This window comes from Penicillium longicatenatum, assembly GCF_028827895.1.
Source record: "Penicillium longicatenatum strain IBT 33135 chromosome Unknown contig_6_segment0_segment0, whole genome shotgun sequence".
In the NCBI taxonomy this organism is placed as follows: domain Eukaryota; kingdom Fungi; phylum Ascomycota; class Eurotiomycetes; order Eurotiales; family Aspergillaceae; genus Penicillium; species Penicillium longicatenatum.
Window position 1 is genome coordinate 2,267,866 of NW_026643123.1, and position 26,849 is coordinate 2,294,714.

Consider the following 26,849-nt stretch of genomic DNA (forward strand, 5'->3'; position numbering starts at 1 on the left):
CAAGACTTGCCGAGTTTGCTCTCCACCTCCTGCAAATCACTCTTCTAACGCTCGTACGTACTAGAATAAAAGAAGTCTCGTGCGTTATTTGCTAACTTTGTCGTAGTTGCATGCTTTTACGTGCAGTTCGCTCAGACTGGGAAGAAGCCCCTGGGCAATCATTACACAATATACCTCACGGCTCGCACTTCTCTCAATCTGAAGGCCAAGCTTACAGAGAAATCACGGATCCACCTAAATATTATTTCGTGTCTTTTAGCTCAATGATAGTGGCCTAAAGGTCGAGGTAGATAACGATATATCTCAGCATCTTCTAGAGGCCCAGAGCATGATTATAGATGTCGTGAACACTCGTATACTGAAATAGGCCCCTCGAGCGTAAGGTGCTCTAAGGTGAAGTAAAGCTCATGTTCTGAATACTCCCTGCAGCCACCAGCTCAGGGGCCAGTTGCAGGAGTAATCCGACAAAAAACTCCTGATTCAGACGAGCGTATCGTGGCAATTAGGTCTTAGGAAAAGGAGAAGAGCGTAGGTGGTGAAACCATTTACGGACATATGGTTAAACTACCAAACAACAATTAGTACTAAGATATAGGTTTACCGTAATTTTCGGTGACTAATGAAGATACACGGACAAACATGACCGGCGGAATGAACTCCTAACGCGGAAGTTTCGTGCAAATTACATTATCTCCGGCTTCAATTCGTGATAAAGGTACTATTCCACTATTTCAGTAAGTCGTCTAGATGGCGGGGTGATTACGTCATTTCCCTCTTAGGACTAGCGTGCTTCCGATTACTGTTTGGACTTTATGTTGGCCATCGAGTCAAACATGCTTTGCAACAGTCTACAGGATTATGACTTTAACCAATGAGCAGACCTTACAGGCGATAGCCCCATTCTCAACAGTTGAGCCGTCAAACGCCACTCACACAGTTCCTCGACGGACGAAGCGATCCACGGCCTGTTCAGCATGTAAGGGACGGAAATCAAAAGTAAGCCAATCTGCCAGCTGCTAGCTGCCACCTGCTATTTCGAACCATGCTGTCTTAAAACACTAATTTGAGCGCTCCTTCTCTAGTGCACAGGCAATCAGCCCTGTGATAAATGCATTGAGACCGGCTCCAACTGCCTGTTCATCGAAGCACTCGATCGGCGTCGAAAGTATGCCCAGAAGCGCGCGGAGCAGAGCCTTGACGCAGCACAACAACTTTTGAAACGGATTGTGGATGCTTTCAGTGAGGGAGACATCACACAACTGACGGAATTATTGACCACCGTCAAAGCACATGGCACCGATGAGCAGCTGGAGGACGTTATTACGGGGGGTTTGGGAAGGTACGGATCATCACCAAACACCGGGAACGAGAAACATGGCGGTAACTGTCGAACCAGGAGCCAGATACAGCAACCCTTTGAAAGCATATTGCAAGTCCCAAGAGGGAGGAAGCTGGGTGAAGCACTAGCAGGGAGGGAATCAAAGTACATCTTGTGCAGAGAGTGTGCTATATTGGATGATATGGGCTAACATCTCCCAGGAAGAGCAATGTCCAAACCGAAAGCGTTTCCCGATATCATTCCCGGCGATCGCACTCTGTTGGCTCGTCCTCATCCTCCGCGTCCGTTGGATCTCTCAATGAGGTTGACACGTTGACAGAAGACCCCAACCGCAACGAAGAGACGAGGGCAACGGGCTATATTGGGAAGGGATCTGAGATTGCATGGATGCAAAGACTGGACATTGAAACCAGCAATCTGAACAGAGGTTGGCACCAGCAAGTATCGCCATTGGAGGACACTCTCACTCGGATGAGCTACCATCTAGACAATCTCCAAATAGCCGAGCCACTCCCTATTGCTGGTGACGCAAGAGCTTTGCCTCCCAAATCATGGGCGGCTCAACTTTTGAACATCTACTTCGAATCTGTCGGACCTACCTTTCCTTTGATTGATCAGCAGTTGTTTATTTCCCAGTTCAATTCGGCCTTCACCGATGCCACACCGCAGCCCACACAGAAGTGGCTCGCGGTTTTGAATTTAGTCCTTGCCATCGCTGCAAAGCATTATCAACTGGCTGAGCCAGACTCTGGGAGGGACGTAGACGACCACGTCTTCTTATCCCGAGCAATAGCACTTACTACCACGCGGTGGCTTACGATACAGCACGCAGACTTACATCAGGTTCAGATTGACCTACTCCTTGCAATTTACTATCTGGCCTCCAGCCAAATCAATCGGTATGACCTCGTCTCCATACGACCCGACTCAGTCATTGACTTGTTAGGTCATGGCAGATAACCGGTCGCGCTGCTCGCTCAGCTATCGCACTAGGGCTAAATCTCCGCGAAGCGAGTGGGCAGATAGACCACGTCTCTAAAGAGACCCGAACTCGCATGTGGTGGTCAGTATTCCACCTAGAAAATCTCCTCTCTGGCATGACCGGTCGATCCATGTGCGTGGACTACCGTGCCATCTCTGTGTACCCCCCAGTGCCCTACGACGAGAGCGAGTTCCAGATGCCAGAAGTAGTTGAACTACTTGAGAATACTACACTACGCGAAGAACGCCTCCAATGGACAATCTACGCCAGCGACTCGACCCTCCACTCCAGGAATCAGTGGTTCAGCACCCTCAGCCCGAGCCAATCGCTATACTTCTTTCACCTTATAGATCTCTCCATCATCACTCATGCCGCCGTCGCATCGATATATAGCCTCACAACCAGGGAGGCCAGCGGCCAAAGCGGCATTTCGTACTACCAGGAGAGATTACAAACCTGGCTATCAAATCTCCAGCCTCCTTTTGCATTCACGAATCCAGACAATCAATTGGAGATATCAAGACAGTCTCGCGAACAAGTCAGTCTCGCATTATCCTACTACAGTTCGCTGATCATCCTCAGCCGACCCTGCCTCACATGCCCAGATTTCCTAGAGGGGTGTGACATCAGAGTCCCCCGGTCCCGATTCGGCAACACCACAGCAAAGACCTGTGTAGACACAGCTCTGAGGCTGATCTCCGTCTTTCCTGACACTCCAGACATGGAGTGGCTGCTGAAAATGACGCCCTGGTGTTCCGTACTGCATTTCATGATGCAGGCCCTAACAATTATCCTCATCCAACTCTCCGTCGGTCTAGTAGAAGGCAATGCCATGCAGGGCGCGCAGTCCGGCCAAGGAGGGGATTGTACAGCGGAAAAGGCCGAGGTGGCTCTTAGGGCATCTAAAAAGGTTCTTCGCTGGTTACACTGTATGGCGAAGCAAGATGCCAGTGCTAGACGCGCGTTTAAAATCTGCAATATTTTCATCCGCCGCATCGCATCGGCGAAAAAATTCAATCTGCACGGGATTCCGTCAATTGCTACGCTACCTGAACATACTCCCGGGTTTTGGTTAAGTCAATCTGATCGTTGGGAGAGCAAAGAGGGTAGTGCCAGTGGCAGTGTACCCCCAGGCTCACAGAAGAATAAGGTGAATTGGGGACCGGATCTTACAATTAATGAGGCGAGTTTGGATGAGAACCAGCAAGACCTTCATTTGCTGGATCCGGTTTTGTTTTCGTGGATGGATATGAATGAGGATGAAGATTGCTCAGTTCGATGAAAATGCCACCCGAGCCAACTTTTCCTATGCCATACTGAACCACCTCCCGCCCGCCTAGCAGTGTCCTCTAGGCACTAATCACAACATCACCAAATCGTATATTACGAGCAATTAACGAAATTGATGGCATTTTCGTGCGGGGCACCATGACAGCACAGGTAGACTATTCCTAGAATGGTTTACGCAATTCCTGGTATCGGAATAGAAATACGAAGCATTACTATGCCAGACTAATAGAGGGTGCTCCAAAATGGTGAGCGTCTACCGAATGTATTGTCCGGCTCTCAAGTCGCAAGAGTGTGGAAATATAAACAACTTAGAATTACTGTAACAGTGGTAAATTACTACTCAGTATAGTTTAGAGACTGTATTTTTTATCAAAACATAGCGTGATCCTTTTTTTTCCTTCCTGTGATAAGCAAAATGTGAGAGAGCCACTACGGTTAAGCACACTGGCCATCAAAGCAGCCAACTAAAAGAGCTTAAATGGTGATATAGCCCCGATCAACCATCAGTTCCCCATGTGGTGGGAAGTTCCTGTGTTGCTTTCCGGAAGTCATTTCGTAAGTCGATTCTCCGCGAGGGCGCGTGACCTCAGTTATTCCACTGGTTGATCCTCCCGACCGTGCGACATCGATGACCTTCATTCCTGCATTCTGATCACTGATTTCGCCACTGCGCTATTGTTCGAAACGCCAAAATGATAGTAATTAAGTCATACGCTGTAGAGACGGTGGCGCAGGCTAACCTAGGAATATGAAGTCTCTTTCCGTCTCCAGATCATGTGTTCATCTTGTCCTCTTCTCTAAGCTTTTGACATGATTCGTGGTCTAGTCAGACTAAACCAAGCCAGCTTCAGCCCTTCATGCTACCTCCGCTCATCATGGATTGCCCGTGGTTGATATACGATACCCCTTCTTCCCTCCACCTTTCTCCAGAAAAGCTTTACATCCGCTTGGGTGGAGACTATGACGGAGACCATGACTACAAAAGCACATGCTACTCGAAGGAATGAGTGAACTTCTCAGCTTACCTTTCTAGAGTCTGAGAGGCTGGACCTTTGATTTCGAGGAATTAAGGATTGACGACTAGAGTGCCGGTGGCGATTTCGAAGAAGTAAAGCAAGCTTATGGCTTAGGAAAGTTCGCCCTATTATGTGCAGCAGCAGATATTCCGATGATTTCTTGTATATGTTCGAGGCGGGCAATATATTCTACATCTGGGATCAGATCGAAGTTATAATGTGGTGTATATTTCAGCCGAACTCAGAAACTAAAATAAATGAGGTCTAAGTTACCAGCTTAGGCAGATACACAGGAATGCTTTTAGCATAGACTGACTAGCGTGGTTCCGGAATTCCCCATGTTGTTCGTACATACACTCTTAGGTTTCATGTGTGCGGGAGATGGAAATCTGTCGGGCCGGGGCTCCACACATACCCCCCTTCATTAATGAGGCTAACTATAAGCTTTGTAATACGGTTAAAAGTCTTTTTGAATACCCGATTCGACCTTTATTGTAAAGTCCATAAATAACCAAGACTAGTTCGCATGTTGCCTATCGTAATTCCACAGGCGCTTAGATTTAGGGGCCAAATGTATATTATTGGCTAGATTTTGATTAAAGATCCACCGATGGCTGAGGGGAAGCCGTAACTCAACTAGTGCGCATACTAGCTCAAACACTTTCAAATCGGCGTGAAATATTTCCAGCTCTCCCTCTGTCACCTTCCAGTCAAATCGAAATGGCAACATGTTATGATCTACATGCGGGCGCCATTAACATCAACTACTCCGACTTACCATGTGAAGACGTGAGCCAAGTCGGTCACAATGCGACATGCTGTGTAAGAGGCTCTGTGTGTATGAGCAATGGTATTTGCCAGAATGCCGACAAGAACGGTTATTACAGCGCAGACTGTACTGATCCAACCCTGCAAGATCCTATATGTCAAAATCGCTGTGGTCAGTATCTGTCTTTCAAAGTTGTCGGGTTGATTCAAGAGTTAACTTGTGTTTCGGCTGAACAGGGGGACTCGCCGGCTCACAGATTACATATAACTCAACTACCGGTCTTTGGGCCTGCTGCTCTTACAATAATGGAAAATCCAATTGTTCTGAACCTACCGACCAGCTTTTTCCTGCACCTGGCCCATCCAGTCTCAAAAGCCTCCAATATCTCCCCACAACCGGATCTGCAACGTATTCTACCTCGGCGACCGCAACTTCTACATCAATCGCAACTGTGACGATATCTTCATCCTCATCATCATCTTCGAATATCAGTTCCGGAGCTGCCGCTGGAATCGGCGTGGGTGTTGGCGTGGGAGTGATTATTATCGCTGCTGCAGCCGCGTTATTCGTTTCCAAGAGACGGCGGACTAAACAGCTAGATAATGCAGTGCCAGCTGGTATTAGGTCAGGCCCAAGTTCAACGCCACGAGAGTTAGATAATAAAACGTTGGTGCGTGAATTGGACGGCGACGATTCCCTGCCTGAGTTAGCCTCCCACTCTTGAAAAGGTCTTTGATGCATATGACGGTTCTGGTAGAGTTATTTAATACAATTTTTGGGGTCATCATTGCCTAGTTTATACAGTGTTTAATACTCTGCTGAGGTCTTGGGTAATCAGTGCTTGCTATGCAATGCTAAGTTGCAACTGAGAATCTATTCAGTCTTATGAGAGTGCGTTGCTTCTATATACATCGCGTTGAATTTTCCTGCCATTCCTCTTATCTTTTGTATTTCCGTTAATTCAGTCCAAAACCAAAGAGAAATGGCCAACGAGAAGAAAATCAGTTCCGGCAACCCCGATGCTCCTACCAGGACCTGCCAGTGCCAAGCAACATAACTAATAAGCACAGCCCATTGAGTGCTTCTAGCTATGCTCGCTGCAAATGAAATGGCCTTGATAGCGAGTTGACTCAATCTTCGAGCTGGCGGAGCGGTGTAGTATAGTAAAAACACGAGATCGCTTAAACCATCTGTCAACCCAGGGCCAAATACGATCAGAAGCACAAGAAACTGGGTGACCAAAACATGCCCACCTCCCCCATCGTCAAGATTTGCAGTTCTATGTATACCAACATCCACAGAAACCAGGCCACGAGTATAAAACCAGTAGTAATAGTTCAAGCATTGCAGACTGATGTGATGAATGGAGAGCTCTAAGCCGCAAGGACGATGGAGGGCCTCATACATGTAGCAAATGGACATAAAAAACCACACTTGGAACTGGTATTCAATATTTGGTCGTACAATGTTGGAGGTAAGCTTGGCTTGCGGGAATTTATTCCCATAAAGCAGGTCAAAGAACCATGACCAGTCGATGGTATGTGCAAGGAGTAGCATGACCGAGGTTTTGAGAACCATCACAGGTACAGCAGTATAAAGTTATTTTTGGCGACGCGAAGAATGAGTACTCATACGATGAATCATCATGAGCATAACCATCTGCATAGATTGGCTGGCGAGATAAAGGATCAACAATTCTGAAAGAATGAGTGCTTGCATAGTGTGAGGACTTATATAACAGTCTAAAGCCATGGTGGAAATATGCTGGTAGAAAACCTTCATTCTTTTTCTTGGTTTTGATTTTAAAGGAAGACTATATGGGCTCGCTGAAGATTCTGATATTTGAATTGTGATTAGAAACTGACAGATATTGTAGGTCGGTGACGATGTCGAAGCAAGTGTCTCTCAGCTACAGTTAGGTAATACGATATGTTTTAGTATTGGACCCGGTGCAGCTGATCAACCTCTCCACCGCGATGATATGGTCCACCATAATCATCTGGCAGGCGCTGATAAGCAAGAGATTGGCCGTGATGTAGGAGTGGGTTTGTTCGTAGCTGGCAAAAAAGCTACAAGAGAGAATGGAGCTACAAGATTCATCCCGGGCTCCCATTTATGGGATTATTCCAAAGGCCCTCCCAGTGAAGAGCAAACGTTTTATGCGGAGATGGAAGCAGGGGATGATTTTTTCATGCTGAGTGGTTGCTTTCATGGAGGGTCTGCCAATAAGACAGAAAGTGAGGAGCGACTCATATATTCCTGCTTTTTTACTAGAGGTTGGTTGAGACAAGAGAAAAACCAAGTAGGTGGTATTCGGTCATTCATGATTGTTCACTAAATTAACTATCACATCCAGATTCTTGCGAACCCTATTGAAGCGATCCGGGCTCTTCCCGGATGGCTTCAAGAACGTGTTGGTTTTGGCTTAAGCATACATTTCTTAGGTTGGGTGGACTTGGCGAACCCAATGCATCTCTTACATCCGGAGAAAAATAAACAAAAAGATGTATGGTAGCTACAGCACATCAAAATATGAGGAAATCACATAGAAAGTCTTGAGACTGAAAAATATATCTACCTTGAACTGATTCAACATGGATCCTGTAACCCTTATAACCAGCAGAGATAGTTAGGATGCCAAAGAGAATTGGAATCGCGTGATCTAGAATCTAGCGAATTCGAATAAACCTCGTATGTTTCCTCTCTCTCATGAGTATTATCCCTATCATCAGGGCCCCATGTTTTGAGTGTCCGTTGCGGTTGCAGAAGTTCTTGTAATTTTGCAAAACCTGCCAAGTCATCTCCCACCGTGTCCACCTGAGATTCGTCTACTCATCTTTCTTTATATACCGTAAGCCCATATTATACTATTGAGCGAGAGTCCATTTCGGGAGTCTTTTCACTTTGAAGAATTGCTTGTACCTCGATTTTGCTAATTGCACCTTTCCACAAAATGGCCATCCAGTTTTATTTGTGGCTTCCCATGAATTTATTCCTTCCCCCCCCCCCGCCAACCGATTATTAACACCACTTAGGTTGATAATGCCTTCCTTTCGTGATTGGAGAACAGTCAACCGATAAACATAGTCCAGGGTGAAAATGGATGTGGAATTTATACTTAAGCAATATGAAGCAAAATCCTTACGATTAGGCATGCTACGAGGTTTAAGGCAAGTTGGGGTTTCATTACCCCGAATATATACAAGGGGTAGTCATCCATTCAGCTGATCTGAATTGTATGAACAGTTCTGATGAAAATCCCAACTACTAGATGAGATACAAACAAAAGCCTAAAAAAGCGTACCAAGGACCGGTTGCACCATCGTCAAAAATCCCGTATCATCTTGTGCAAATCCCAATTCTGGATCCAAGCTCGCCGTATATGCATCAAAGACCGAAGTCCATATCTCGCGAAAAACTCCATATACAAATGCTATCACGTACATTTATCGAATCCTTGATCACCTTCTGCTTTCATCGACTTATGACACATCACACCACAGAAATGCCCGTCTGTCTCACTGTACACAACCCGACACGGACCTGGTTCTTTCTTCTTTTCCACTAGCGTATCCCCAATCCACACCCCATTCCACGGGTACAGTCTTCCAGTTTCATCAATGGGAAATTCAAGCGTCTTGACCTTAACTGAATTGCATGCATGGTTGTCCCATTGGATTTTGTCATAGTTTTCGAAGATATGCGGGTATGAAGACTTTGTATTGATGTCCTTGCCAGCAGGGGCGGTTTTGGCGATTTGCTTGGCGGCATCTTCGTGGATTTTGGCCGTTTTGCCATCGACAGTGCATTTGAGGGTCTTTCATTGGTATTAGCATTGTCGTGCGACCAAAGTATTTGGCGAATTTTGCTTCAGGCAAGCAGATAGCTTACCCTGCCTGTATTGTGTGAGCTTGTTGGTTCTTTGGCTGGGATAGCCAGGGCAGATCCAGCAAGGAGGGCAAAGAGCACATTGGCTTTGATAAGAATCATCATGGGATGATGATATGATTGACTTGGTATTGCTGTTAGAAATACTGAAGATAAGTGGTGAAATTTGTTTAATTGTTGATGTTCAGTTCAATTGATGATGCCCTGTCTCTTCTTATGCAACTTGGAACCGACAAAGTGCATTCTGTCTTGGGGCCAAAATAGCCTGCCGTAGGGCCAGAATAGCCTGCTGCAGGGCCAAAATGGCCTGCCGTGGGGCTAAAATCGCTCGCCTTGGGTCCAGAATAGCTTGCCGTAGGGCCAAAACGCCTTTACAAAGCATCAACTGCCTTAAATCAGCCTTACCGTAGTGGGCTATGACGCTATGCAAAGCTAAATTAGGAGATTTGGGGCCCTGCACCGCCCCAGGCGGACTTCTATATATGGCAGAAAGTACTTGATTAGCAACTTCTCTTCTTCAAGCACAATTTCTTCTCCATAACCACCACTCGCATTATCATGATCGCCTCTAACCCCCTCAATCTGGACCTCGAGTCCCTCCACGTGCCATCCAACATTGAGCACGCAGTCTTCTCTCTACTGGCGACATATCTCCCCGAAACCTCCTCCATCACTCCAAACCAAGCAGCAGAACAGGTCAATGATCTACTCCTTTCTCACCGCCCGGGACCAAAAGAAGAAAGACAGTCAACCGCTAGTTTTCTGTTTGAGTTCTGGGAGTTAATGTTCTGCATCGCACCACAGTTAGATTACCAACATGAGCCAATGCAGCGCTTCATTGCTCTCGTCGAAGCGTTGAAAAACTTGCCTGAGACGATTGTTATTCAGGATGGGGGCATTTACGATGGTCAGCCTGTATGGCGAGATGGGCTTTATTTCGGACCGACGCTGCATGAGCGGTGGAATCGTATGTCATTCTCTGCATATCAAACAATGGTGTTCTTTCAATGCTCATAATAAAACAGGAATCCCTGAAAGCACTCCCCCGGAGGATCTCTACGCCTTTCGCTGGCGAAACATGAACGGCCTCCTAGCTCACTTCACCAACCACAACCTATGCACCAACGACTTCCGTGCCCTTGCTTGCATAACCAATGCCCTCGAGGAATTTCGGAGAAAGAAACCCAAGACCCCGATAAACCATCGTGTGCCCGCTGCTGCCATCTGGTTTGTCCTTTGTTCATCAATGATCTACCTGGCTTGCCAGCGGCAGGAATGTGCGGATCGTAAGTTGTCTGGGGAACTTTGGAAGGGCGAGCCGCAGCAGGGGTACTCAATTGCTCGGTGGAACTTTTGGAGGAAGAGGTTTGGGGAGTTGGAATGTCATTCAGATGCTACAGAGGAGACCAAGGAGGCTTGCAGAGCTGCCATAGAGGAGATGGATCGGTATGCTGGTGGCGTTGAATGACTTTGACCTGTATTATGGGAGTCTCACCCATCAATGCGTAAGGTTTCACACTGAAATGGTCAAAATTACAACCTCTCTCAACAACCGCGAATAAAATCCATTATTCGGCGTTATTTTCACGGCTAAGGCTACATGGAAAGCTAACCTGCGAGGCTTTGAATGAATTTCTGCGCGTAATGTTGTGGTGTTGAAAAGATTGGGCCGGGTCTTATCGCATTGATCGTGGAACTATATATTGAATACCAGGATAACAAGGTATGAATTCACGAAAATCCATCTGTTATCTATTCCTTGCCTTGCTCATGTCATTCAGCTTAGTCTGAAGCAGCTTCAGGGGGTGCAGGGCGTTCCGGTGAAGAATATAGGGGCTTTAGGGTATTCAGGTGAGGGACTGAAGAGTAGGGCAGCAAGAAGAGTTTCCTAGACGAATCAAAAAGATAAATAAGGAAAAAACAAACTAGACCTAGACAAAACCCGCGGGAGCCGCTAATTTCTTGTCCCATGCCCGTGGGACCTTAGTCATACGGGCCGAGAGTAGGTGGTTTTGACCACCACGCCCCACTCCCATGGGACCGGTTTTCATGAAAATACTCGTGCCATGGTCAGTTCCATGGTGGGAATCCCGTGGGCTTTGTCCAGGTCCAGTGGTAGCCATGCGTGAAGAAGAATAATGATAGTACTATTAAAGCAGCATCCCGGTTATCTATTGCCATGGCGACTATTGGTAGTAGATCCTTCCAGTTATCTTGTGCGTACGTTGTCAATACGCGTAGGATGCGCTCGATCTCTTGATTGGCACGTTCTGTTGCGCCGTCGGTCTATGGGTGGAAAGCAGTAGATAGTCGGCGTAGAATCAATGGCTTTTCGCACAATTTTCGCCAGAAAGCACTCACAAACTGGGGGCCGTGGTTACTCACGATCGCTGATGGGACGCCATGATGCATATAGAAGTGTATTGGAAACGCTTCTGCTACGTCTCCTGCCGCTGTGTCTCCCATTCCAATAAGGATGACCCTCTTTGTCAACCGGTCTGTGATAATCATGCAGCTCGTCATCTTAGTGGGCCCGGCGGATGGTAAACTAGTGATAAAGTCTATGGCTATTATGGCCCAGATTCGCTGAGGAATCGGTAATGGTTTTAATAGCCCGTGTTTTGTGTCTCGCCATACTGAGCTTCATCCGCAGACTGTACAATTCTGTAGAAAACGCCGTACGTCCTTCGCCGCCCCTGGCGAAAAGAACCGTCGGGGATAGTATCGAATAGGTAGCGCCTCGTCCCGGGTGCGCCGTTGCGTGAGAGTCATGAACCTTCTGTATGAATCCGGTGCGTAAAGCTTCATTATCGGGAATCCATATTCGTTGCCTGAAATGCAGCAATCCTCGTTCGTCTAGATGGCTCTCCGATAAGCTCGTCTTAACGTTCGTCTCAGCCGCGATTCGGCGGTCTCCCTAAGCAAAGCGTGGGAAATTCGTTGATATATTACGTCGGAACTTCTTGCCTTTTTCCATTCTGCCTGTAATATAGGTTCTTTTAAAGAGAGGGACATCTCTTTTAAAGCTAAGCTCTATGGATAACGGCTCCTTGGTTGACTGGAGATTCGATCGACCTGCCTTGATCTTGACTCTTCTAAGGAGGATTCGGAAGCGATTCGATAGCCTTTCATCAGTGAAACTCTTCGGTATATCTTGACTTCGTCGTTATAATGCGTCTGGTCTTGCGGCAAGCTTGCCTGGCCGGTATTGGAGTCCAAAGTCAAAATTCTGTTAGGAGATCTGCCCGACATTTGAACGCATCTCCCGTTCATTAAGGTGCTGTGCTTTGCTGAAGTATCGTAGGTTCTTATGGTCCGTTATGATCATGAATCGGGGCACCATCTTTAGTTCAGGTCTCCATTCACGCAAGGCGCGTACGATCGCCAATGGCTCTTTGTTGCGGATCTCATGGTTTGCCTCTGCCGGAGATAGCCTCTGAGATAAATAAGCGCACGGTCGTAATTGCTTGTCAGGGCCATATTGCGATAGAACGGCGCTCGTTGCTTAGCCAGAGGCGTCTGCTTCAACGACTGTTTCGCGATTTTCTTCGAAGTGGACGAGAATTGGGGCATTGATAAAAAGTTCCTCTAGCTCTACGAAGGCCTGTTGGCATTCGTCATCCCATAAGAATATAGCAGGAGCAGGTTATCTAGGTGCCTGGGTGTTTCGGTTCTTAGGTTCTGGTCTGTGCGCATCATAGCCTCGTCTTGAGGCGGGGTCCTGGCCGAAACCGGGGCATACTTTGTCCTCTAATTTGACACTGACAGGATCGGGAAGTGTTTGGGGCCGGGATCTTAGGGGATCCTAGGGGATCCTATACGTAAGCCTTTCCTGTTTTATTTTCTCTTTCAAATTTTTGATATCCAACCTTTTCTTTTGCTCTCTCCCTCACCATCTGCAAGTTCAATACCGTCATAATGGGCTTCACCGACCTGCTCTCGGACTCTGGTCTTACCGGTATGTAGTGGTATGTGATGCATTTGCGAGCACCGCCTAACCGGACGTAGTACTCAACAGCTGGTTGACCACTCGCTCCTACATTGTCGGGTATGTTCCAGTCTGATTTCTGTTCTTTTCCCCAATCCCCAAGCTTGATAACATGATGATACAATTTGGTCCGTGTTTCCTAGCAGCCTCAAGACCTGCAGATGATGACTCAACAATCATTTTGTTGCAATTTTGAACCCTTTTACTTGCGACTTGCTGTCGTTGCCGCCTAAAGCCCCCCCTCATTCGGCCTCCCACTGACTCATCGCGTTGATAGCTTCTCGCCGTCCCAGGCCGATGTGGCCATCTTCAAGGCCCTGAGCACTGCTCCTGAGGTTGCCAAGTACCCGCACGCTGCGCGTTGGTACAAGCACATCGTTAGCTACGATGACGACTTCGCAACGCTTCCCGGTGATGCGGCTAAGCCTTACACCGTCTACGGTCCTGAAGTCGTCGCTGCTACTCTAAACCCTGCCAAGGCCCCGGCTGCTGAGGAGGACGACGACGATGTCGACCTGTTCCGCAGCGACGAGGAGGAGGAGGAGGATGCTGAGGCCGCCCGCGTCCGCGAGGAGCGTCTGGCTGAGTACCGCAAGAAGAAGGAGGCCAAGCCTAAGGTCGCCGCGAAGTCTGTAGTCATCTTAGACGTCAAGCCCTGGGGTACGTTGAGGCTCGACACGCATTTTGGTTGAATTTTCTCGCTAACAATGACTCTCCAGACGACGAGACCGACATGGCTGCCCTTGAGGCTGCCGTGCGCGGCATCGAGAAGGATGGTCTGGTGTGGGGTACTTCTAAGTTGGTGACTGTTGGTTTCGGTATCAAGAAGCTGCAGATCAACCTTGTCATCGAGGACGAGAAGATCAGCTTGTCCGACCTCGAGGAGGAGATCCAGGAGTTCGAAGACTTCGTCCAGTCGACGGATATCGCTACCATGAACAAGCTTTAAGCTCCTGGGGAGGGGCTTTGATGATGAGTTCATGCTTTTATTATAGAAATGCGATTCTAGCAAATAGTGAAAGAGAGCTAGCAATTTACAAACGTACTCTCTCGTGCTTAAAGTAATGATAATCGCGATCAAAGAGATAGTGAAGAAGATAATCTATATCTTTCGCTATAACTAGAAACCACTCTCTAGGTTTTATTAATAGTCCATAATCCTTAATAAGGTCATTACCGATAAACTAAAGCGTAATTAGTAAATCCCTAAAATAATAGTATAGCCACTTACATTAAAGACATCGCCCTTAACTCTAGGGTCAAGGGATCGGGAGGTGGTTCGCTCCCAGTATAAGATCAGACTAATGAAAATACCTCAAACACTTTTCTTCAAACGAATCTCCCTTCGCGTTATGATATATTACTCGGTAAATAGTTTAAGTTATATAGGAATGGGATCTAGTTCGTCTTGAGAGAAGTTAGTGTGTATTAGCTCGTTACAAGACAGCCTCCACCTAGTTTTTATTAGAGCTGGAAACTGCGAGATACATAGCAAAATATAACTCACAAACCCCAAATATATACCGCACCATCGTATTTCTCAGTCGAAACCGGGGCGAGCTTTCGGAGGCTAATAACGTTATCTTTCGACTCCTTCTGATCTTGATACGTGTTAATCTACGTGATTTGGCACGTTCAATGCTTAGGGCGAGGGCTTTCTGGATGTTTCCTTCAGTTAACATTTTGGAAAACATTAAGAAAACTATGATCAAGCGATCGGGGACCCCTAAGCTAGCATTTATTTATTTTTGCCCGGCTAGGGGGAGTCATGGAGTCAAATCACCCCCCGGGTGGAGAATTCCTACCCCGTTCTTACTTCTCACCCAGTCTCCAAAGTTCTAATCAAAAACACTCGATAAAAAGAAAAACAAGCAAAAAAGAAAACGGTACATACAACAGTTAGGATTCGCATGTGGTCACCCACCATACTACTAACTAACCGGCGTGTGGCTTAAGTACGGCTGAGCGGACGGGAAGCCCTGTTCTCCACACCCTATGGTCGTATGTGACAGACATCACTTTGGTGAAATCTATATAGCGCAGTGAGAAAGGGACCTACAAAAATACAGGGCATGTGGCCACGCGGATTCTTGCCGCCTAGGCATATCACTGGCGCCCGGCCGCTTCTGATATACTAAGCTGCCAGCTAATAGGGAAAAAGGCAGTTTGCTGAAATATCTTGAAGTAATCATTTGCCAGAATTGATCAAGAAAAACTTGGAGATATAAGTCATCAAAACTACAGACTAATTCTGATGTAAACAATTTGATAGTACCACAAGATTCATATAGGTACCTCATCATTTCTGTACTCCGTATTAAACACAAAAATAAAATCAAGACATCTGAATCATACGGCTTTGGAAGATGACCTCAACCTATAGCAATACAAATTCAATTCAAGACACAGCGAAGACTATAGCAAAGTATCAATCAGCTTGCGCATATTCTTCTCAACATGCGACATAACAAAACTTCCCAGCTCCTTGAACATAAATGGTTTCTCCTCTTCCTCGAAATCTTCATATAAATCTTCGAGTGCACTTGATTTAGCAGCGATTTCCAGGTAGAGAGAGCGGTCCTCATCCTTGTCACCAATGCAAACAATAAAGCTTCCTAGCTTGAGAAGTAGGGAGTTGAGTATCAAACGGCACATTCTTCCGTTGCCATCGATGAACGGATGAACGTTGACGAAGATGTGGGTATACTTCGAAGCAATTGCGATAGGGTCGATGGTGCCCATTTTGAGGGCTTCGTTAAGGTCTGACTTAAGTTCACGGATCATAGCCTTCATCTTGTGGGGCACAAGGCTGGCTGTGATGAGGAAATGAATGGAAGCCTGCCGAGACTTCATCCGTACGGTAGACACCGCTATATTCTTTCCAGGGTGTATCTCCGGCGTCAACTTTGTAGGTGAGGATTCGATGAGTTTGAAGAATGATTTCTTCGCTGAGTCATGGATGCAAAGTTGATTAATGATATACAAGGCAGCCTTGGCGTGCAGCACGATTTCGCGACGACTTTGTATAACCGCGCAGAGATTTGCTGGGAGATTCTTGCGTTGGAGGTATTCTTCCAACTCCAATAATTCGTCTTCTGTAATTGCGTCACGTATTTCCCCGTCGCGGAAAATTGCCATGCAGAGCTTGAGTGTCACTTCGTAGCTATTCCCAGCATGCTCGATCATATTGGAGCCGTAGACCATATATCTGCAAGGCAATTCAGGATATGATCTTCAAAGGAAGTCTGTTGGCCAAGTGTGAGTTGTTTTTGAAGGACCTCAGAGAGATGATTCCCGAGTGTGATAATTTCGGGGTAGATGGTCTCAGGGTCAAAATCAGTTGCGACAATACTGTAGTCGTAGACATCGTGCTTCGCAACTTTGAAATGAGCTTGAGCACCATGCACGCTAGGAGAGACAATTCCGTGGCCACTATGAAGAATCGACTTCATGTATTGGCATAAGGATCTGGCAAGGTTGGCTTGTGAAGAGGGAGAAGAGGAAGAGGTGGGGTTTTGCTCTGCCTGCTTGGTTGGAAAATCCATTTTTCTTAGAAGGAAAATTTAATTCATGGTGAAAATTCTCGATTTGAAAGAAGTGAGGTGGAAGTATATGTACAGAAGATTCCCATTTTTGACGTTCCGGAATTGGTTTAGGTTCTTTCAGGCGGTCCAAAGAGGCCCAGTAGCCAAGGGATCATTGATTGAAACGTCATTTTGACCACCATAATAGCGACATTCAAGTTGTGCTATCATTTTACTTGCCAGGTTCCTACTGGAATAGGAGTGCTCGAAGGTAGCACCTTCGAATTTACATGAGTCGATCCAGCAAAGACAAAAACAACGCCCACAAAAATAGCAACACGTACGATTAATCGAGAAATTCCGTAGGGATTAGATGAGAGAGGTATGGAAGTACATTTTCTCATGCTACCACCAGCAGCTAGGTGTGGTGCACGAACATAGTTTAACAGTAACGACCGGCATATTTAACTTTTAATGGTCATGTATCATATGGTGAGGGGGACTACAACGATTCTTTACAAGCCTGCCCAGGTGGCCTATTCAAATGGAGCGTCGTCTTGCGTGTTGGGCTAGCTATTGCATTTGCTGGGTATGAAAGCTTACGAGTCATTCTTAAGGGCTTATTCGCCTGGATTCGATGGTTGATTGAAGCTCTATGTCATATGTTGACTTTTTTGACGTGAATCAAGCCAGGTGGAATTTTGTGTGAAGCATGATTACTACACGACATAGAATGTGGGTAGCGAGGTATTCAGCTAATAACTTGCGATTTTCTGAGAATGGAAGGTGTTAAAAGGTCATGTGATGCTCTCTATTGCTCAGATCAGTGCTTGTCTCTTGTTTTCTTTTTGTTTTCCGCTCTTCTTCTTCTCTCTAAAACCACAGTATTATTTGCTTCTGCTGGCTCCGTTCTTTCTATCCACCAATATTAGTGTGCTTCTTTCTCTCTCCCTTGCTTCTTGCGAGTCTCCTCTGATCCTTCTTGACGCTTTGGTGTCAACAGAAAGCATGGGGTTATTTATATGGCTAAAACATTGCGATATACGGTATTCAAATTAAGATCTATCAAGATTGCCCAGATGTCAAGTCTCGGGGGGTCAGGGCATATAATCTTATGCATCCGGGCTGGGTATAGTATCTGAGTACGTACTAGTAGTTTCAATTCCAGTTCTACCGTTTCAGCATACTGCTGCCAAAGTTGAATATTGACCGATCACACTATTTCAATAATTCCCGCAAATGCACCAGATTTCCTAAGCAGACGCGCGGCTCCATTATCAACCCGACCTGCGATCAGTGTCATGATGTAACCTGGGGCCCAAGTACGTGGCACGGAATTCGGCATCCTGAGATTACTGTAGAGTAAGGCTGAGCGCATCAATTGAAAATATATGCGAGCATAAAAGGCACAGAAGCACAGCGCAGGGGCCCTCAGTCGTGTTGTTTACGTAGGCTGCGCTTGTAGCCCCAGCGTGTTCGTAATACAAGGCCGAGGTTACTGGACAGGCTCAGAGCAATGGGAGACCCACTAGTGCCTAATACACTACGGGCTACGCAAACTGACTCCGTGATGAAGTCCTGAGGCACGTGTGGAACAAAGTTGCCACTAATACACAACATGCGACCGGCCTAGTCCGAATGAATGCTACCACATACAGTACTCCGAGAAAATTTAGTTCCCCGCCAAATAGCCTGACAGTCTGAGGAAAAAGAAACCGTTCTCTCGAGTATAGTGCTTACCCAATGAAGGCCCGTACCAGGCCACTACAAACGCCATCGGCCATGTTTCCTACGGTTCCTATGTCGCCAAGACCAATGAATATCTGGCCGTGTACCTATGGGAATCGCAGGACCAAAATATCCACATCAATCACAATATAAATCGTCCTCACAAAAGACTTCAAGGTTGCGACCGAGGTAAAGAGAATACCCGGGAGAAAGTAGCAGCGGCAAAGCGAACTTTCGTGTCTATGTGCCCTTATGGGATCCTGGTACGGTGTACAGTCGGAGTTCAACGCAGACGGCCAGGTACACCGCGTTGTGACCCCCACCACCGTAGGGTTTAGGAGCCCTAGGCCCAGGCCTAGCGAATGGGGACAGATGGGGCACCGTTTGCCGGCGTCCCAGTCCGGTGAGGCTTATTCCACAAGCCTGCGGGGAGGGACGCGAAAACAGCGATCAGGGGAAGCACCGGTGTTTCAGGTGAATGGGGACAGGCTTCGTCAGAAGCAAGGGGAATTGGTTTCTCAGGGGTTCCAGAAGCAAGGTTTTGGGATGAAACATGGCGATCGGAGGGCTATCGGGCGGGATCGTTTGTGAGTGGGGGATGCCGTCATTGTCGTGGCGCATACACTTCAACATGCGATGTGTCGGATTTTTGAGCCAAGAACGAGGACAGAAGATATTGGCATTGTGTGTTTGAGTCTAGATACAAAATTGAGTCTCAGCATGAATGGGGATATAATTTCCAGTCATTGTTTTTTCTGTGTAGTTTCATTCCCATGAATCAATGTGGCAGGCGCGTCCTATCAGGGCGGTTGCCCTGACGTGGATCCACGGATCGGACAGTCAGCGCCACCGGACCTCCAATCCTGTCGAGTGCCTACATGGACATGTCCACGGTACATCAAATAACGTCTCCACTTTTCATTGCTTCCCACAAATGGAGCTCATTTAACATGTGAGCTGTCTTGTGGCAGAGTTCTCCAGATTCCCAGCTCTCCGTTGTCGCCGTTGAGCTCATCCTGACGTTTAAAGTAGATCACCGGCGCTAAAGAGCGTACTGCTTGATGGATTTAGACGAACTACTCCGAGATTCAAGAAAGTTCACAAGAAAGTTCATGCAGCTCGTAACCGATTCTCTGTTGTCTCGGCATTCCAAAAAGCCCTGTGTCACCGGTCCAGCCCTTTGTGGAGCAATGATAGATCTTCTTTGTGGAGCGGACAAATAGCCCGATTAAGGAGGCGAAGACAATTGAAAAGAATTCCACGACACGAGGGTCCACTTTAGGTCAATGTGAGTTGTAAGAGCAATGCTCAAGGTAATCCACAGACCAATCACATCTTCTCCAGTGACTGTCAATCGGGTCTCCGTTCCCCATGTCCAGTCAGACTCTGTCCCTGGTTCCTCTTTGCGACGGGGGTTCTGGTAACCTATAGAATAGAATCACAAGAAAAATGATCCAAAACAGACCCAGAAATGGCCCATTCGGTCCAATCATGGAGCTTTTTCTCTTGTCCCGCAACTCCACTTCAGCAAAAAGTAAATATGCAGAGACGGGCCTGGTCCCAGTGAAGTACTGTGCGTAGTTTGACGCACATTTGACGCGCCGGTGATTTAACCTCCTCCATTCCCCTTCATTTTTTTCCTCTTCTCTTCTTGCAGTGCATCTCATTCATTCCTTCGGGTCTTTTTCCAGTCCCTTCTTTTTTTCTTTTTGCCATCTAGCTACCTGTGCCGTGCACGGTCTAGAGCGCCCTTCCTTTCTCCATCCATTCTTTTCAATTTGAGAACAGGTTTCTCCATTCATTCGGTCTCATCCACTCCTTCGGTGACCAAAACAAATAAGCACTCAAAATGGTTTCTTTCACCAACGTGCTCACTGCCGGCCTGTTGGCCACCACTGCCCTCGCTGTGCCTCACAACATGCACATGCATCGGGATCTCCAGAAGCGCACCACCACCAAGCGTGGAGCTGCTTACAATGACGTTTCTACCGTCTCCCTTCTCTCCGAATCCAACACTATCAGCTGGGCCTACGACTGGGTTTTCAGCTTGGATACCGGTCTCCCCTCCGGCGTCGAGTACGTTCCCATGCTTTGGGGCGCTAAGTTCTTCGGCGGCTGGCTTACCGGCATCGAGACCATCCTGTCCAGTGGTAGTGACTACATCATGGGTTTCAACGAGCCGGATATGGCCTCCCAGGCTGATATGACCCCCTCTGAGGCTGCTGGTTACTACATGCAGTACATCACCCCATTCTCCGGATCCGCTAAGCTGATCTCCCCCGCTGTGACCTCCTCTTCCTCCGATGGCGAGGGTCTGAGCTGGTTCGAGGAGTTCATGACTGATTGCTCCTCTTGCAACATCACCGGACTGGCTGTCCACTGGTACGGCGACTCGATTGATGACTTCAAGACTTTCGTCGAGGACGCCATTAGCACTGCCTCCAGCTACAGCTTGGAGGAGGTGTGGGTTACCGAGTTCGCCCTGAGCTCCGATATCTCTGGTGTTGCCGATCAGTCTACTACTGCGGAATTTGTTACCGAGGCTGTTACCTGGATGGATTCGCAATCTAGCGTTACTCGCTACGCGTACTTCATGTGTGCTGAGAACTACCTGCTTACCAGTGGTTCGCTGAACTCCGTTGGCTCTGCTTACACCTCGACTTCCGACTAAGAGGTTTCTATTTGTGTTGTTTGCTGGTATTGGCATGGGGACGAGGGGATGTTAAATGTTAAACGAACACAGAATGGGAGTTATCGGCGTCATCATGGAACAAGACTACGGTCTTGACTTCTCTCAGCGCAACGGATGGGTCTCTTCTGGGTTTATTGTATTTTTCGATGTCTTTCTCAAATTTCATGTCTTTATCTTTCCGTGAATATCATAGAAAATCGAAGAAAACATGAACTCAAGCAAATATCATTGAATAACAAAACTGCGCCTGCCTAGGTATATCCAAAGCACCAGGGAAAGGCCCTATATTGGGACTTCTTTAGGACTGCAGGTCAGGCTCCACAACAACATCGAGCCTTCTAGGGTATATAACTTCCCGAACAAGGCCACTTAGTAAGCATTGGCCTCATTTGTTCTCACAATGACGCATTCGGCTTTGCACATGGAAAACTAAGTAGATAGCTTGGTTGTTTTTAATTTTATTGTTATTTATTCAAATAGCCCTCTCCATATTTGCACATGATCAGGTGCAGGCAGCTAGCCCTGTTGCCTCAAAATCCATAACCCGCTGTGAAGAGCCAAATATCTGCATGAAAAGCACGCTCTAGCCTCATCGTTTCATGAAGCAACTGCTTTCCGCGGTTTTAAGTGCACCATATGAGAAAATGAGATTAGTTCATGGGATTGCTCAAATCAATCATTTCACCTTAACCCGCTTCAATTTTCGTTATTTTGGGGCCCGGTGTCTAAGTAGGGCCGCAAAACTCTTGGGCATTTCGAGATCGCCAATTCACGTGCATTTTCGAATACTGCGCATTCCCCCTTCCCCTACCACGGACTTTTTACCTAAAATTCTTCTCCCTGCTCACTGAGCAGAGAGCCAAACCTCCCTACTCCGCCTCCATTTCCAGGTCCGCAGACGAGTTAGAAATAGGGGAGTACCACACGGTGAAATGATCGGGCTGAAGTTGCACTTATCCCTTATGGGACACGGTAGTCTTCGTCCATTTTTTCCCCTAATATTCTAAGGTCATTATTTCAACTCATTGTGATTGAAAACCGAACAAAGTGGGTTACATAGAACGTCAAGGCGTCCGTGCATGAATTACGATTTCAACAAGTAGAAGCTTCCATTGAATATCGCTTGATGGGATGGCCCCACACTGCTGTCACATGAAACGTTTTGATTTGCCGAAGCGTGGAGATTCGCGAACTAAAATATGAGCTAAGAATTAGCGCTGACAGAGCTCTTCCTATTGGCTGATGCGTGGACTTCTACGTCGCCAAGCTACATAGTCTTGATTTCATTTCTATCAATCTTCTAGGCAAAGCAGACTATAAAAATGGCTAAAAATCTCTTCCTTCCGGCTACTTAAATCCTCTTCACTACTTCAAAACATTCAATCTGTTACTTCCAGTTCCTAAAAACTTGAACTGCAGCCATGGCAAGTGTTCTCTCGGGTCTGGCTTCTACCCTGACGTCCGCTTTATCAAGCCTCCCACCTCCAGACATGATCCAAGATGCAGAACGCATGCAGCTTCTGGGGGTCATCAACCAACTGCAAGCAGCACTAGAGCCCACCCAACTGCCTATCCAACGATTTTGCTTCTCGGTATTCTCCTCCAGACTTGATTCATCTTATGTCACCTGTCTCACTGAACAATTTACTAACACTCTTTTGGGCAGCACTATGGCATCGTCGTTATCCGAATAGCGCAGGGTATGGGAGTCTTTGATGCGTTCGTTAGATCTCAAGGCAAGGAGATGACCCTGAAAGAGCTGTCTTATAATGTCAAAGGAGACGAGAAGCTTCTGAGTAGGTACTCTATTCCATGTTGTATTGGGAACTTGCTGACTTACCTCTAGGACGTATCATGCGATTTTTGTCTGCTCACAATATTTTCAAACAAACGACGAGTGATACATACAAGCCTCTACCACTAGCAATGGCATTCGGCAACGGGTCAGTGCCCGGAGACATGATCAAGCACTTGTAGGTATCCCACGCTGTCCATTTGATATTTCTAATGCTTACAATCGATCAAAGCCATATCAACATGCAAGTAACTGCGAAGCTCTTTGATTATTTCGAGTTGAATGGCTACCAGAACCCGGAAGACGCATATGACGCTCCCTTTCAACTCGCCTACAACACCAAGAGCCATTACTTTGAATGGCTGAGTCAAAATCAGACAAAACAAGATATTTTCAACTCAGTGATGACTCAGAGCCAACAGTATCGCGGTGCAGACTGGTTTGAGGCTTATCCTGTACAAGAAAAGCTGCGAGTTTCCGCAGACCAGGTTCTGCTTGTTGATATGGGAGGTGGCGTGGGTCACGACATCAAGGCGTTTAAGAAGCGTTTTCCAAACCTCCCGGGAAAACTCGTTCTGCAGGATCTCCCTCAGGTGATCAAGACCATCAAGGAACCTTTGCCCGAAGGGATTACCGCTATCAGCCACAATATATTTGAACGACAACCTGTCAGTGGTGCTAGAGCTTACTATATGAGAACTGTCTTGCATGATTTCCCGGATAAACAAGCTCTTGTTGCCCTTTCACATATCCGAGATGCCATGTCAGAGGACTCTATTTTGTTAGTCCATGAGCATACGATGTCTGACGATCTCGATGTCCCTCCGCTTGCCGCAACACTCGATTTACATATGATGGAGATATTTTCCTCCCTAGAACGGACTGAGAAGGAATGGGTAGTTCTTTTGGAAAGGGCTGGATTCAAGGTGGCAAAGGTCTGGAATGAGAAATCAGTAGGACAATCTACTGCTCTGTTTGAGGCTACTCTGCACTAAATTTCGGATCATTGTTGAAAGGCGAACAAGAAAGTGGGCATTCAGTTCATCAACATCTCCTTAGTTTATTCAAATCGACATGGACTAGAATGACATAAAGTCTCAGATACTGGCATCCATTTTCAAGGGTATTTTCGAAGCAGGTCAGTCCCGCGAATGAACGACCAATCCGTCACCTGCTTCGTCGAGGTGAATGTGTCAAACAGAAACCGGGACAGCTCCTCTTCCATGTCAGCATCTATGATCCAGCTGTCTAATTGGCCATGAGTCTGTAATTCTGCCTTCAAACTTTTTACAGCCATCGAGACGAGGACATTGGAATTAATGATCCCCTCACAGTGGGGCCAGGTCTGCAAGGTGTAGATTGCTTGCAAGCGAACTGAATAGTCTGGACACTGCGAGGCCACCACCCACAATCCTGGGACGACGCCGTAGTCCAAAGTAAATGTTGGGCGATCAAAAGACTTAGCTAGAAATGCCTGATGTGCCGAGAACAGGCTGATATATTCTGGGGTCAAGCTTTTAGGTACTGGCCCTTTGATGAGACAGGTCTTCAGACTGAGAATCTGTCCAAGACTCTGGAGTTGAAGCAGATCAACACCTTGCTGGTCACGACCACGAAGTGTATGATAAAATTCGCGGTAAAATATTCCAAAATGGTGTTGAAATTTATAATTCAAGGACAGAATTTGTTGCTGTTTTAGGAACAACTCGCTATATCCAGCTGCAATTTCAACGGCAGAGGAGGGCCAGCATCGGGCGAGAAAAGGAATACCCATATTTAAAAGAAGAGTCACGCTTCGGTGTACGTCTGACACAGTTTGCATTTTAGCAAAATTGTGCAGAATATGCACGTCATCATCGATTTCAGAATTAGTGAACAAAAATGGGGTACCAGGCCCGAAATGGGCGGATTCGACATCGAGCCGTTGGAAGATGTGGATTAGCGAATCATCAAGCCTAATTTTTGAATGACAGTCCTGTGTCTCTTTGAGGATGCGAAGCCCACTGTGCAGATGTTGGAAGGCATTTTCATACCGCCCCAGTAATAAGTCTGACATGACAAACAGCAGGCAGCATACCAGTACAACCTCCCGATACTGAGGGTCGTTTGAGGCCTGACGCTGGGAGAGATGGGTCAAAGCTCGCGAAGCCTGCTGAAGTGCGAAGCGATGACGAGCTCGCTGGAGATTCTCCCCAGACAAGCGCATTTTGTTCGCGCATGAGTCTTCGTGAAGGGCACCGAGCATATTGGCGGCATGATACACAGCAGGATCCACATGACCAACCCGCAAGATAATGTTCTGCCAGAGAGGAGAGTCGAAGAAAGCCCCAAGGCCAGGAATGGAGCAATATTGAAAGTATGAAAAGCAGCGTCGCTCGTCCATGGTTGTTACCCACCCTGGGTGAGGATAAATGATCCGGGTAAATAAGAGAGGCCCATTCCTGGCGGGTAAGCGATGCAAATCATAGCCATCGCATTTACGACCGGTAGATTCGCAGTTGTTGCATGTTCCAGGAGTTTCGTCGCATTTGACGTGTCGAATGCTGTGATCTCACCAGTCACTACTGTATTTGTTGGAGTTGACCCCGCAGAAGCGAATCGGTCATTGGATGATCAGGAGATAAGTACCCACCGGCATGTTCGGCATCCCTTCAGCGACCGGTTGCTACCTTTCCTGCGTCGCTTTATACGCAGCATCACAGACAAGCTACGAAAAGAATTGAGTGTTCAAGAAAGGAGGGGAAAAAAAGATGGCAGATTGGGGTTTCCAAAGTAGCAGCCTGAAATGGCCTCCAGACCTCAGCTTCAGCCTCCAGCAATAAAATGAGGCCAAATGCTTAGGGAGCGTTGGGGGCGAAAATGTGGAGCTTGAAGACCTAGATCCTTTCCACGAAGTATCCTACTTCTATTCCAGCTTGCTCATATTTCATTGCTATTCCCTGAATTGTGAGAACCTTCATAAAGTTAACCTTGTTATCAATACTGACACCGAGACATCTTGAGTAAGGGTGTTATATTGGATGCAGGAATATTGATATTCCGGTGAGATTTTAGCTTCATATTGATTCGCCTTGGCATCTCAGTTTTGGCAGGCAGAATGCCAAGGAAAGACTTCAAGCGCCTCGATCCTGAATCCTGGCAATAAGAAGGTTGGAGACTTCAGATTACCAATAATTTGTCAATTTCCACATCAAATGAACCTTTTTACTGCACTATTGGGGTACATAGTATGACCTCGGAATTTGACTGAAGTCAAATGTAGCGTTACTATTTCTCTCCAATGTCTAAGGACATAATATGAGCACGCGCTATGGTCCGGAACTCCAAATAGGATTATGGTTCTCGACTTCGCCTTTCAGCCGAGAATTCACTTTCAAAACCTCGAATACCCCAGCATCGTTGTTGTATTTTTCTGGCCGTGCATAATAGATCGGATAGGCTTCTTCAATTGGAGCCCAGTGAATAGCGATACTAAACTCACAAGCCGCACGATGATGAACTCTAAAACCATACCAGGTTTCGACTTTTGGCGGCAGGGGTCCCCAGTCCTCGAACGGGATATCACTTTGGCACCACGTACTCATAAGTAAAGTCCCATCTCGAGCGGTTCGCTCGTCTGCGATAGCAATATCCTCACGCGAGGAGTACGTGATTCCTTTCCAATTTTTTTGTGCCCATTCCTGGCACTGCGCCTTTGATGCGTTGATAACATCCGATTCGAAATGGTCGTAGTCTTTCAACTCGGTTTTGAACGCCTTTCCATCTTCAAGGCAGACGTCCGATTCAACAAGCAGGAACATAGGGGGCTGGTCTTTATCGATACTGTTTTCACGCATAA

General features: G+C 46.8%; 9 protein-coding genes across 9 annotated transcripts; 5 read left to right on the plus strand and 4 right to left on the minus strand.

Annotated features, from left to right (window-relative positions):
* Positions 1-858: 858 nt before the first annotated feature.
* N7484_009028 (uncharacterized protein) lies at positions 859-3,603 on the plus strand (the record flags this gene model as incomplete). The annotated part of the gene is made up of 4 exons (XM_057119415.1): positions 859-996; positions 1,083-1,339; positions 1,540-2,238; positions 2,286-3,603. The coding sequence occupies 4 exons, from the start codon at positions 859-861 to the stop codon at positions 3,601-3,603; spliced, it is 2,412 nt and encodes an 803-aa protein (XP_056968970.1).
* Positions 3,604-8,832: 5,229 nt separating this feature from the next.
* On the minus strand, positions 8,833-9,386 carry aspf1 (major allergen and cytotoxin AspF1; the record flags this gene model as incomplete). Its single annotated transcript, XM_057119416.1, has 2 exons — positions 8,833-9,213; positions 9,288-9,386. The coding sequence occupies 2 exons, from the start codon at positions 9,384-9,386 to the stop codon at positions 8,833-8,835; spliced, it is 480 nt and encodes a 159-aa protein (XP_056968971.1).
* A 456-nt stretch (positions 9,387-9,842) lies between these two features.
* N7484_009030 (DUF3632 domain-containing protein) lies at positions 9,843-10,752 on the plus strand (the record flags this gene model as incomplete). Its single annotated transcript, XM_057119417.1, has 2 exons — positions 9,843-10,251; positions 10,310-10,752. 2 exons carry the CDS (start codon positions 9,843-9,845, stop codon positions 10,750-10,752), a joined length of 852 nt encoding a protein of 283 aa, XP_056968972.1.
* A 2,450-nt stretch (positions 10,753-13,202) lies between these two features.
* On the plus strand, positions 13,203-14,221 carry N7484_009031 (elongation factor 1-beta/delta; the record flags this gene model as incomplete). The annotated part of the gene is made up of 4 exons (XM_057119418.1): positions 13,203-13,242; positions 13,293-13,332; positions 13,550-13,932; positions 13,992-14,221. The coding sequence occupies 4 exons, from the start codon at positions 13,203-13,205 to the stop codon at positions 14,219-14,221; spliced, it is 693 nt and encodes a 230-aa protein (XP_056968973.1).
* A 1,466-nt stretch (positions 14,222-15,687) lies between these two features.
* Positions 15,688-16,476, minus strand: N7484_009032 (uncharacterized protein; the record flags this gene model as incomplete). The annotated part of the gene is made up of 1 exon (XM_057119419.1): positions 15,688-16,476. The coding sequence occupies one exon, from the start codon at positions 16,474-16,476 to the stop codon at positions 15,688-15,690; it is 789 nt and encodes a 262-aa protein (XP_056968974.1).
* Positions 16,477-20,373: 3,897 nt separating this feature from the next.
* On the plus strand, positions 20,374-21,195 carry N7484_009033 (glycoside hydrolase family 128 protein; the record flags this gene model as incomplete). Its single annotated transcript, XM_057119420.1, has 1 exon — positions 20,374-21,195. One exon carries the CDS (start codon positions 20,374-20,376, stop codon positions 21,193-21,195), a length of 822 nt encoding a protein of 273 aa, XP_056968975.1.
* Positions 21,196-22,637: 1,442 nt separating this feature from the next.
* Positions 22,638-24,006, plus strand: N7484_009034 (uncharacterized protein; the record flags this gene model as incomplete). The annotated part of the gene is made up of 4 exons (XM_057119421.1): positions 22,638-22,808; positions 22,883-23,012; positions 23,063-23,189; positions 23,244-24,006. 4 exons carry the CDS (start codon positions 22,638-22,640, stop codon positions 24,004-24,006), a joined length of 1,191 nt encoding a protein of 396 aa, XP_056968976.1.
* A 122-nt stretch (positions 24,007-24,128) lies between these two features.
* Positions 24,129-25,394, minus strand: N7484_009035 (uncharacterized protein; the record flags this gene model as incomplete). Its single annotated transcript, XM_057119422.1, has 1 exon — positions 24,129-25,394. One exon carries the CDS (start codon positions 25,392-25,394, stop codon positions 24,129-24,131), a length of 1,266 nt encoding a protein of 421 aa, XP_056968977.1.
* A 925-nt stretch (positions 25,395-26,319) lies between these two features.
* On the minus strand, positions 26,320-26,847 carry N7484_009036 (uncharacterized protein; the record flags this gene model as incomplete). The annotated part of the gene is made up of 1 exon (XM_057119423.1): positions 26,320-26,847. The coding sequence occupies one exon, from the start codon at positions 26,845-26,847 to the stop codon at positions 26,320-26,322; it is 528 nt and encodes a 175-aa protein (XP_056968978.1).
* Between the last annotated feature and the right edge of the window lie 2 nt (positions 26,848-26,849).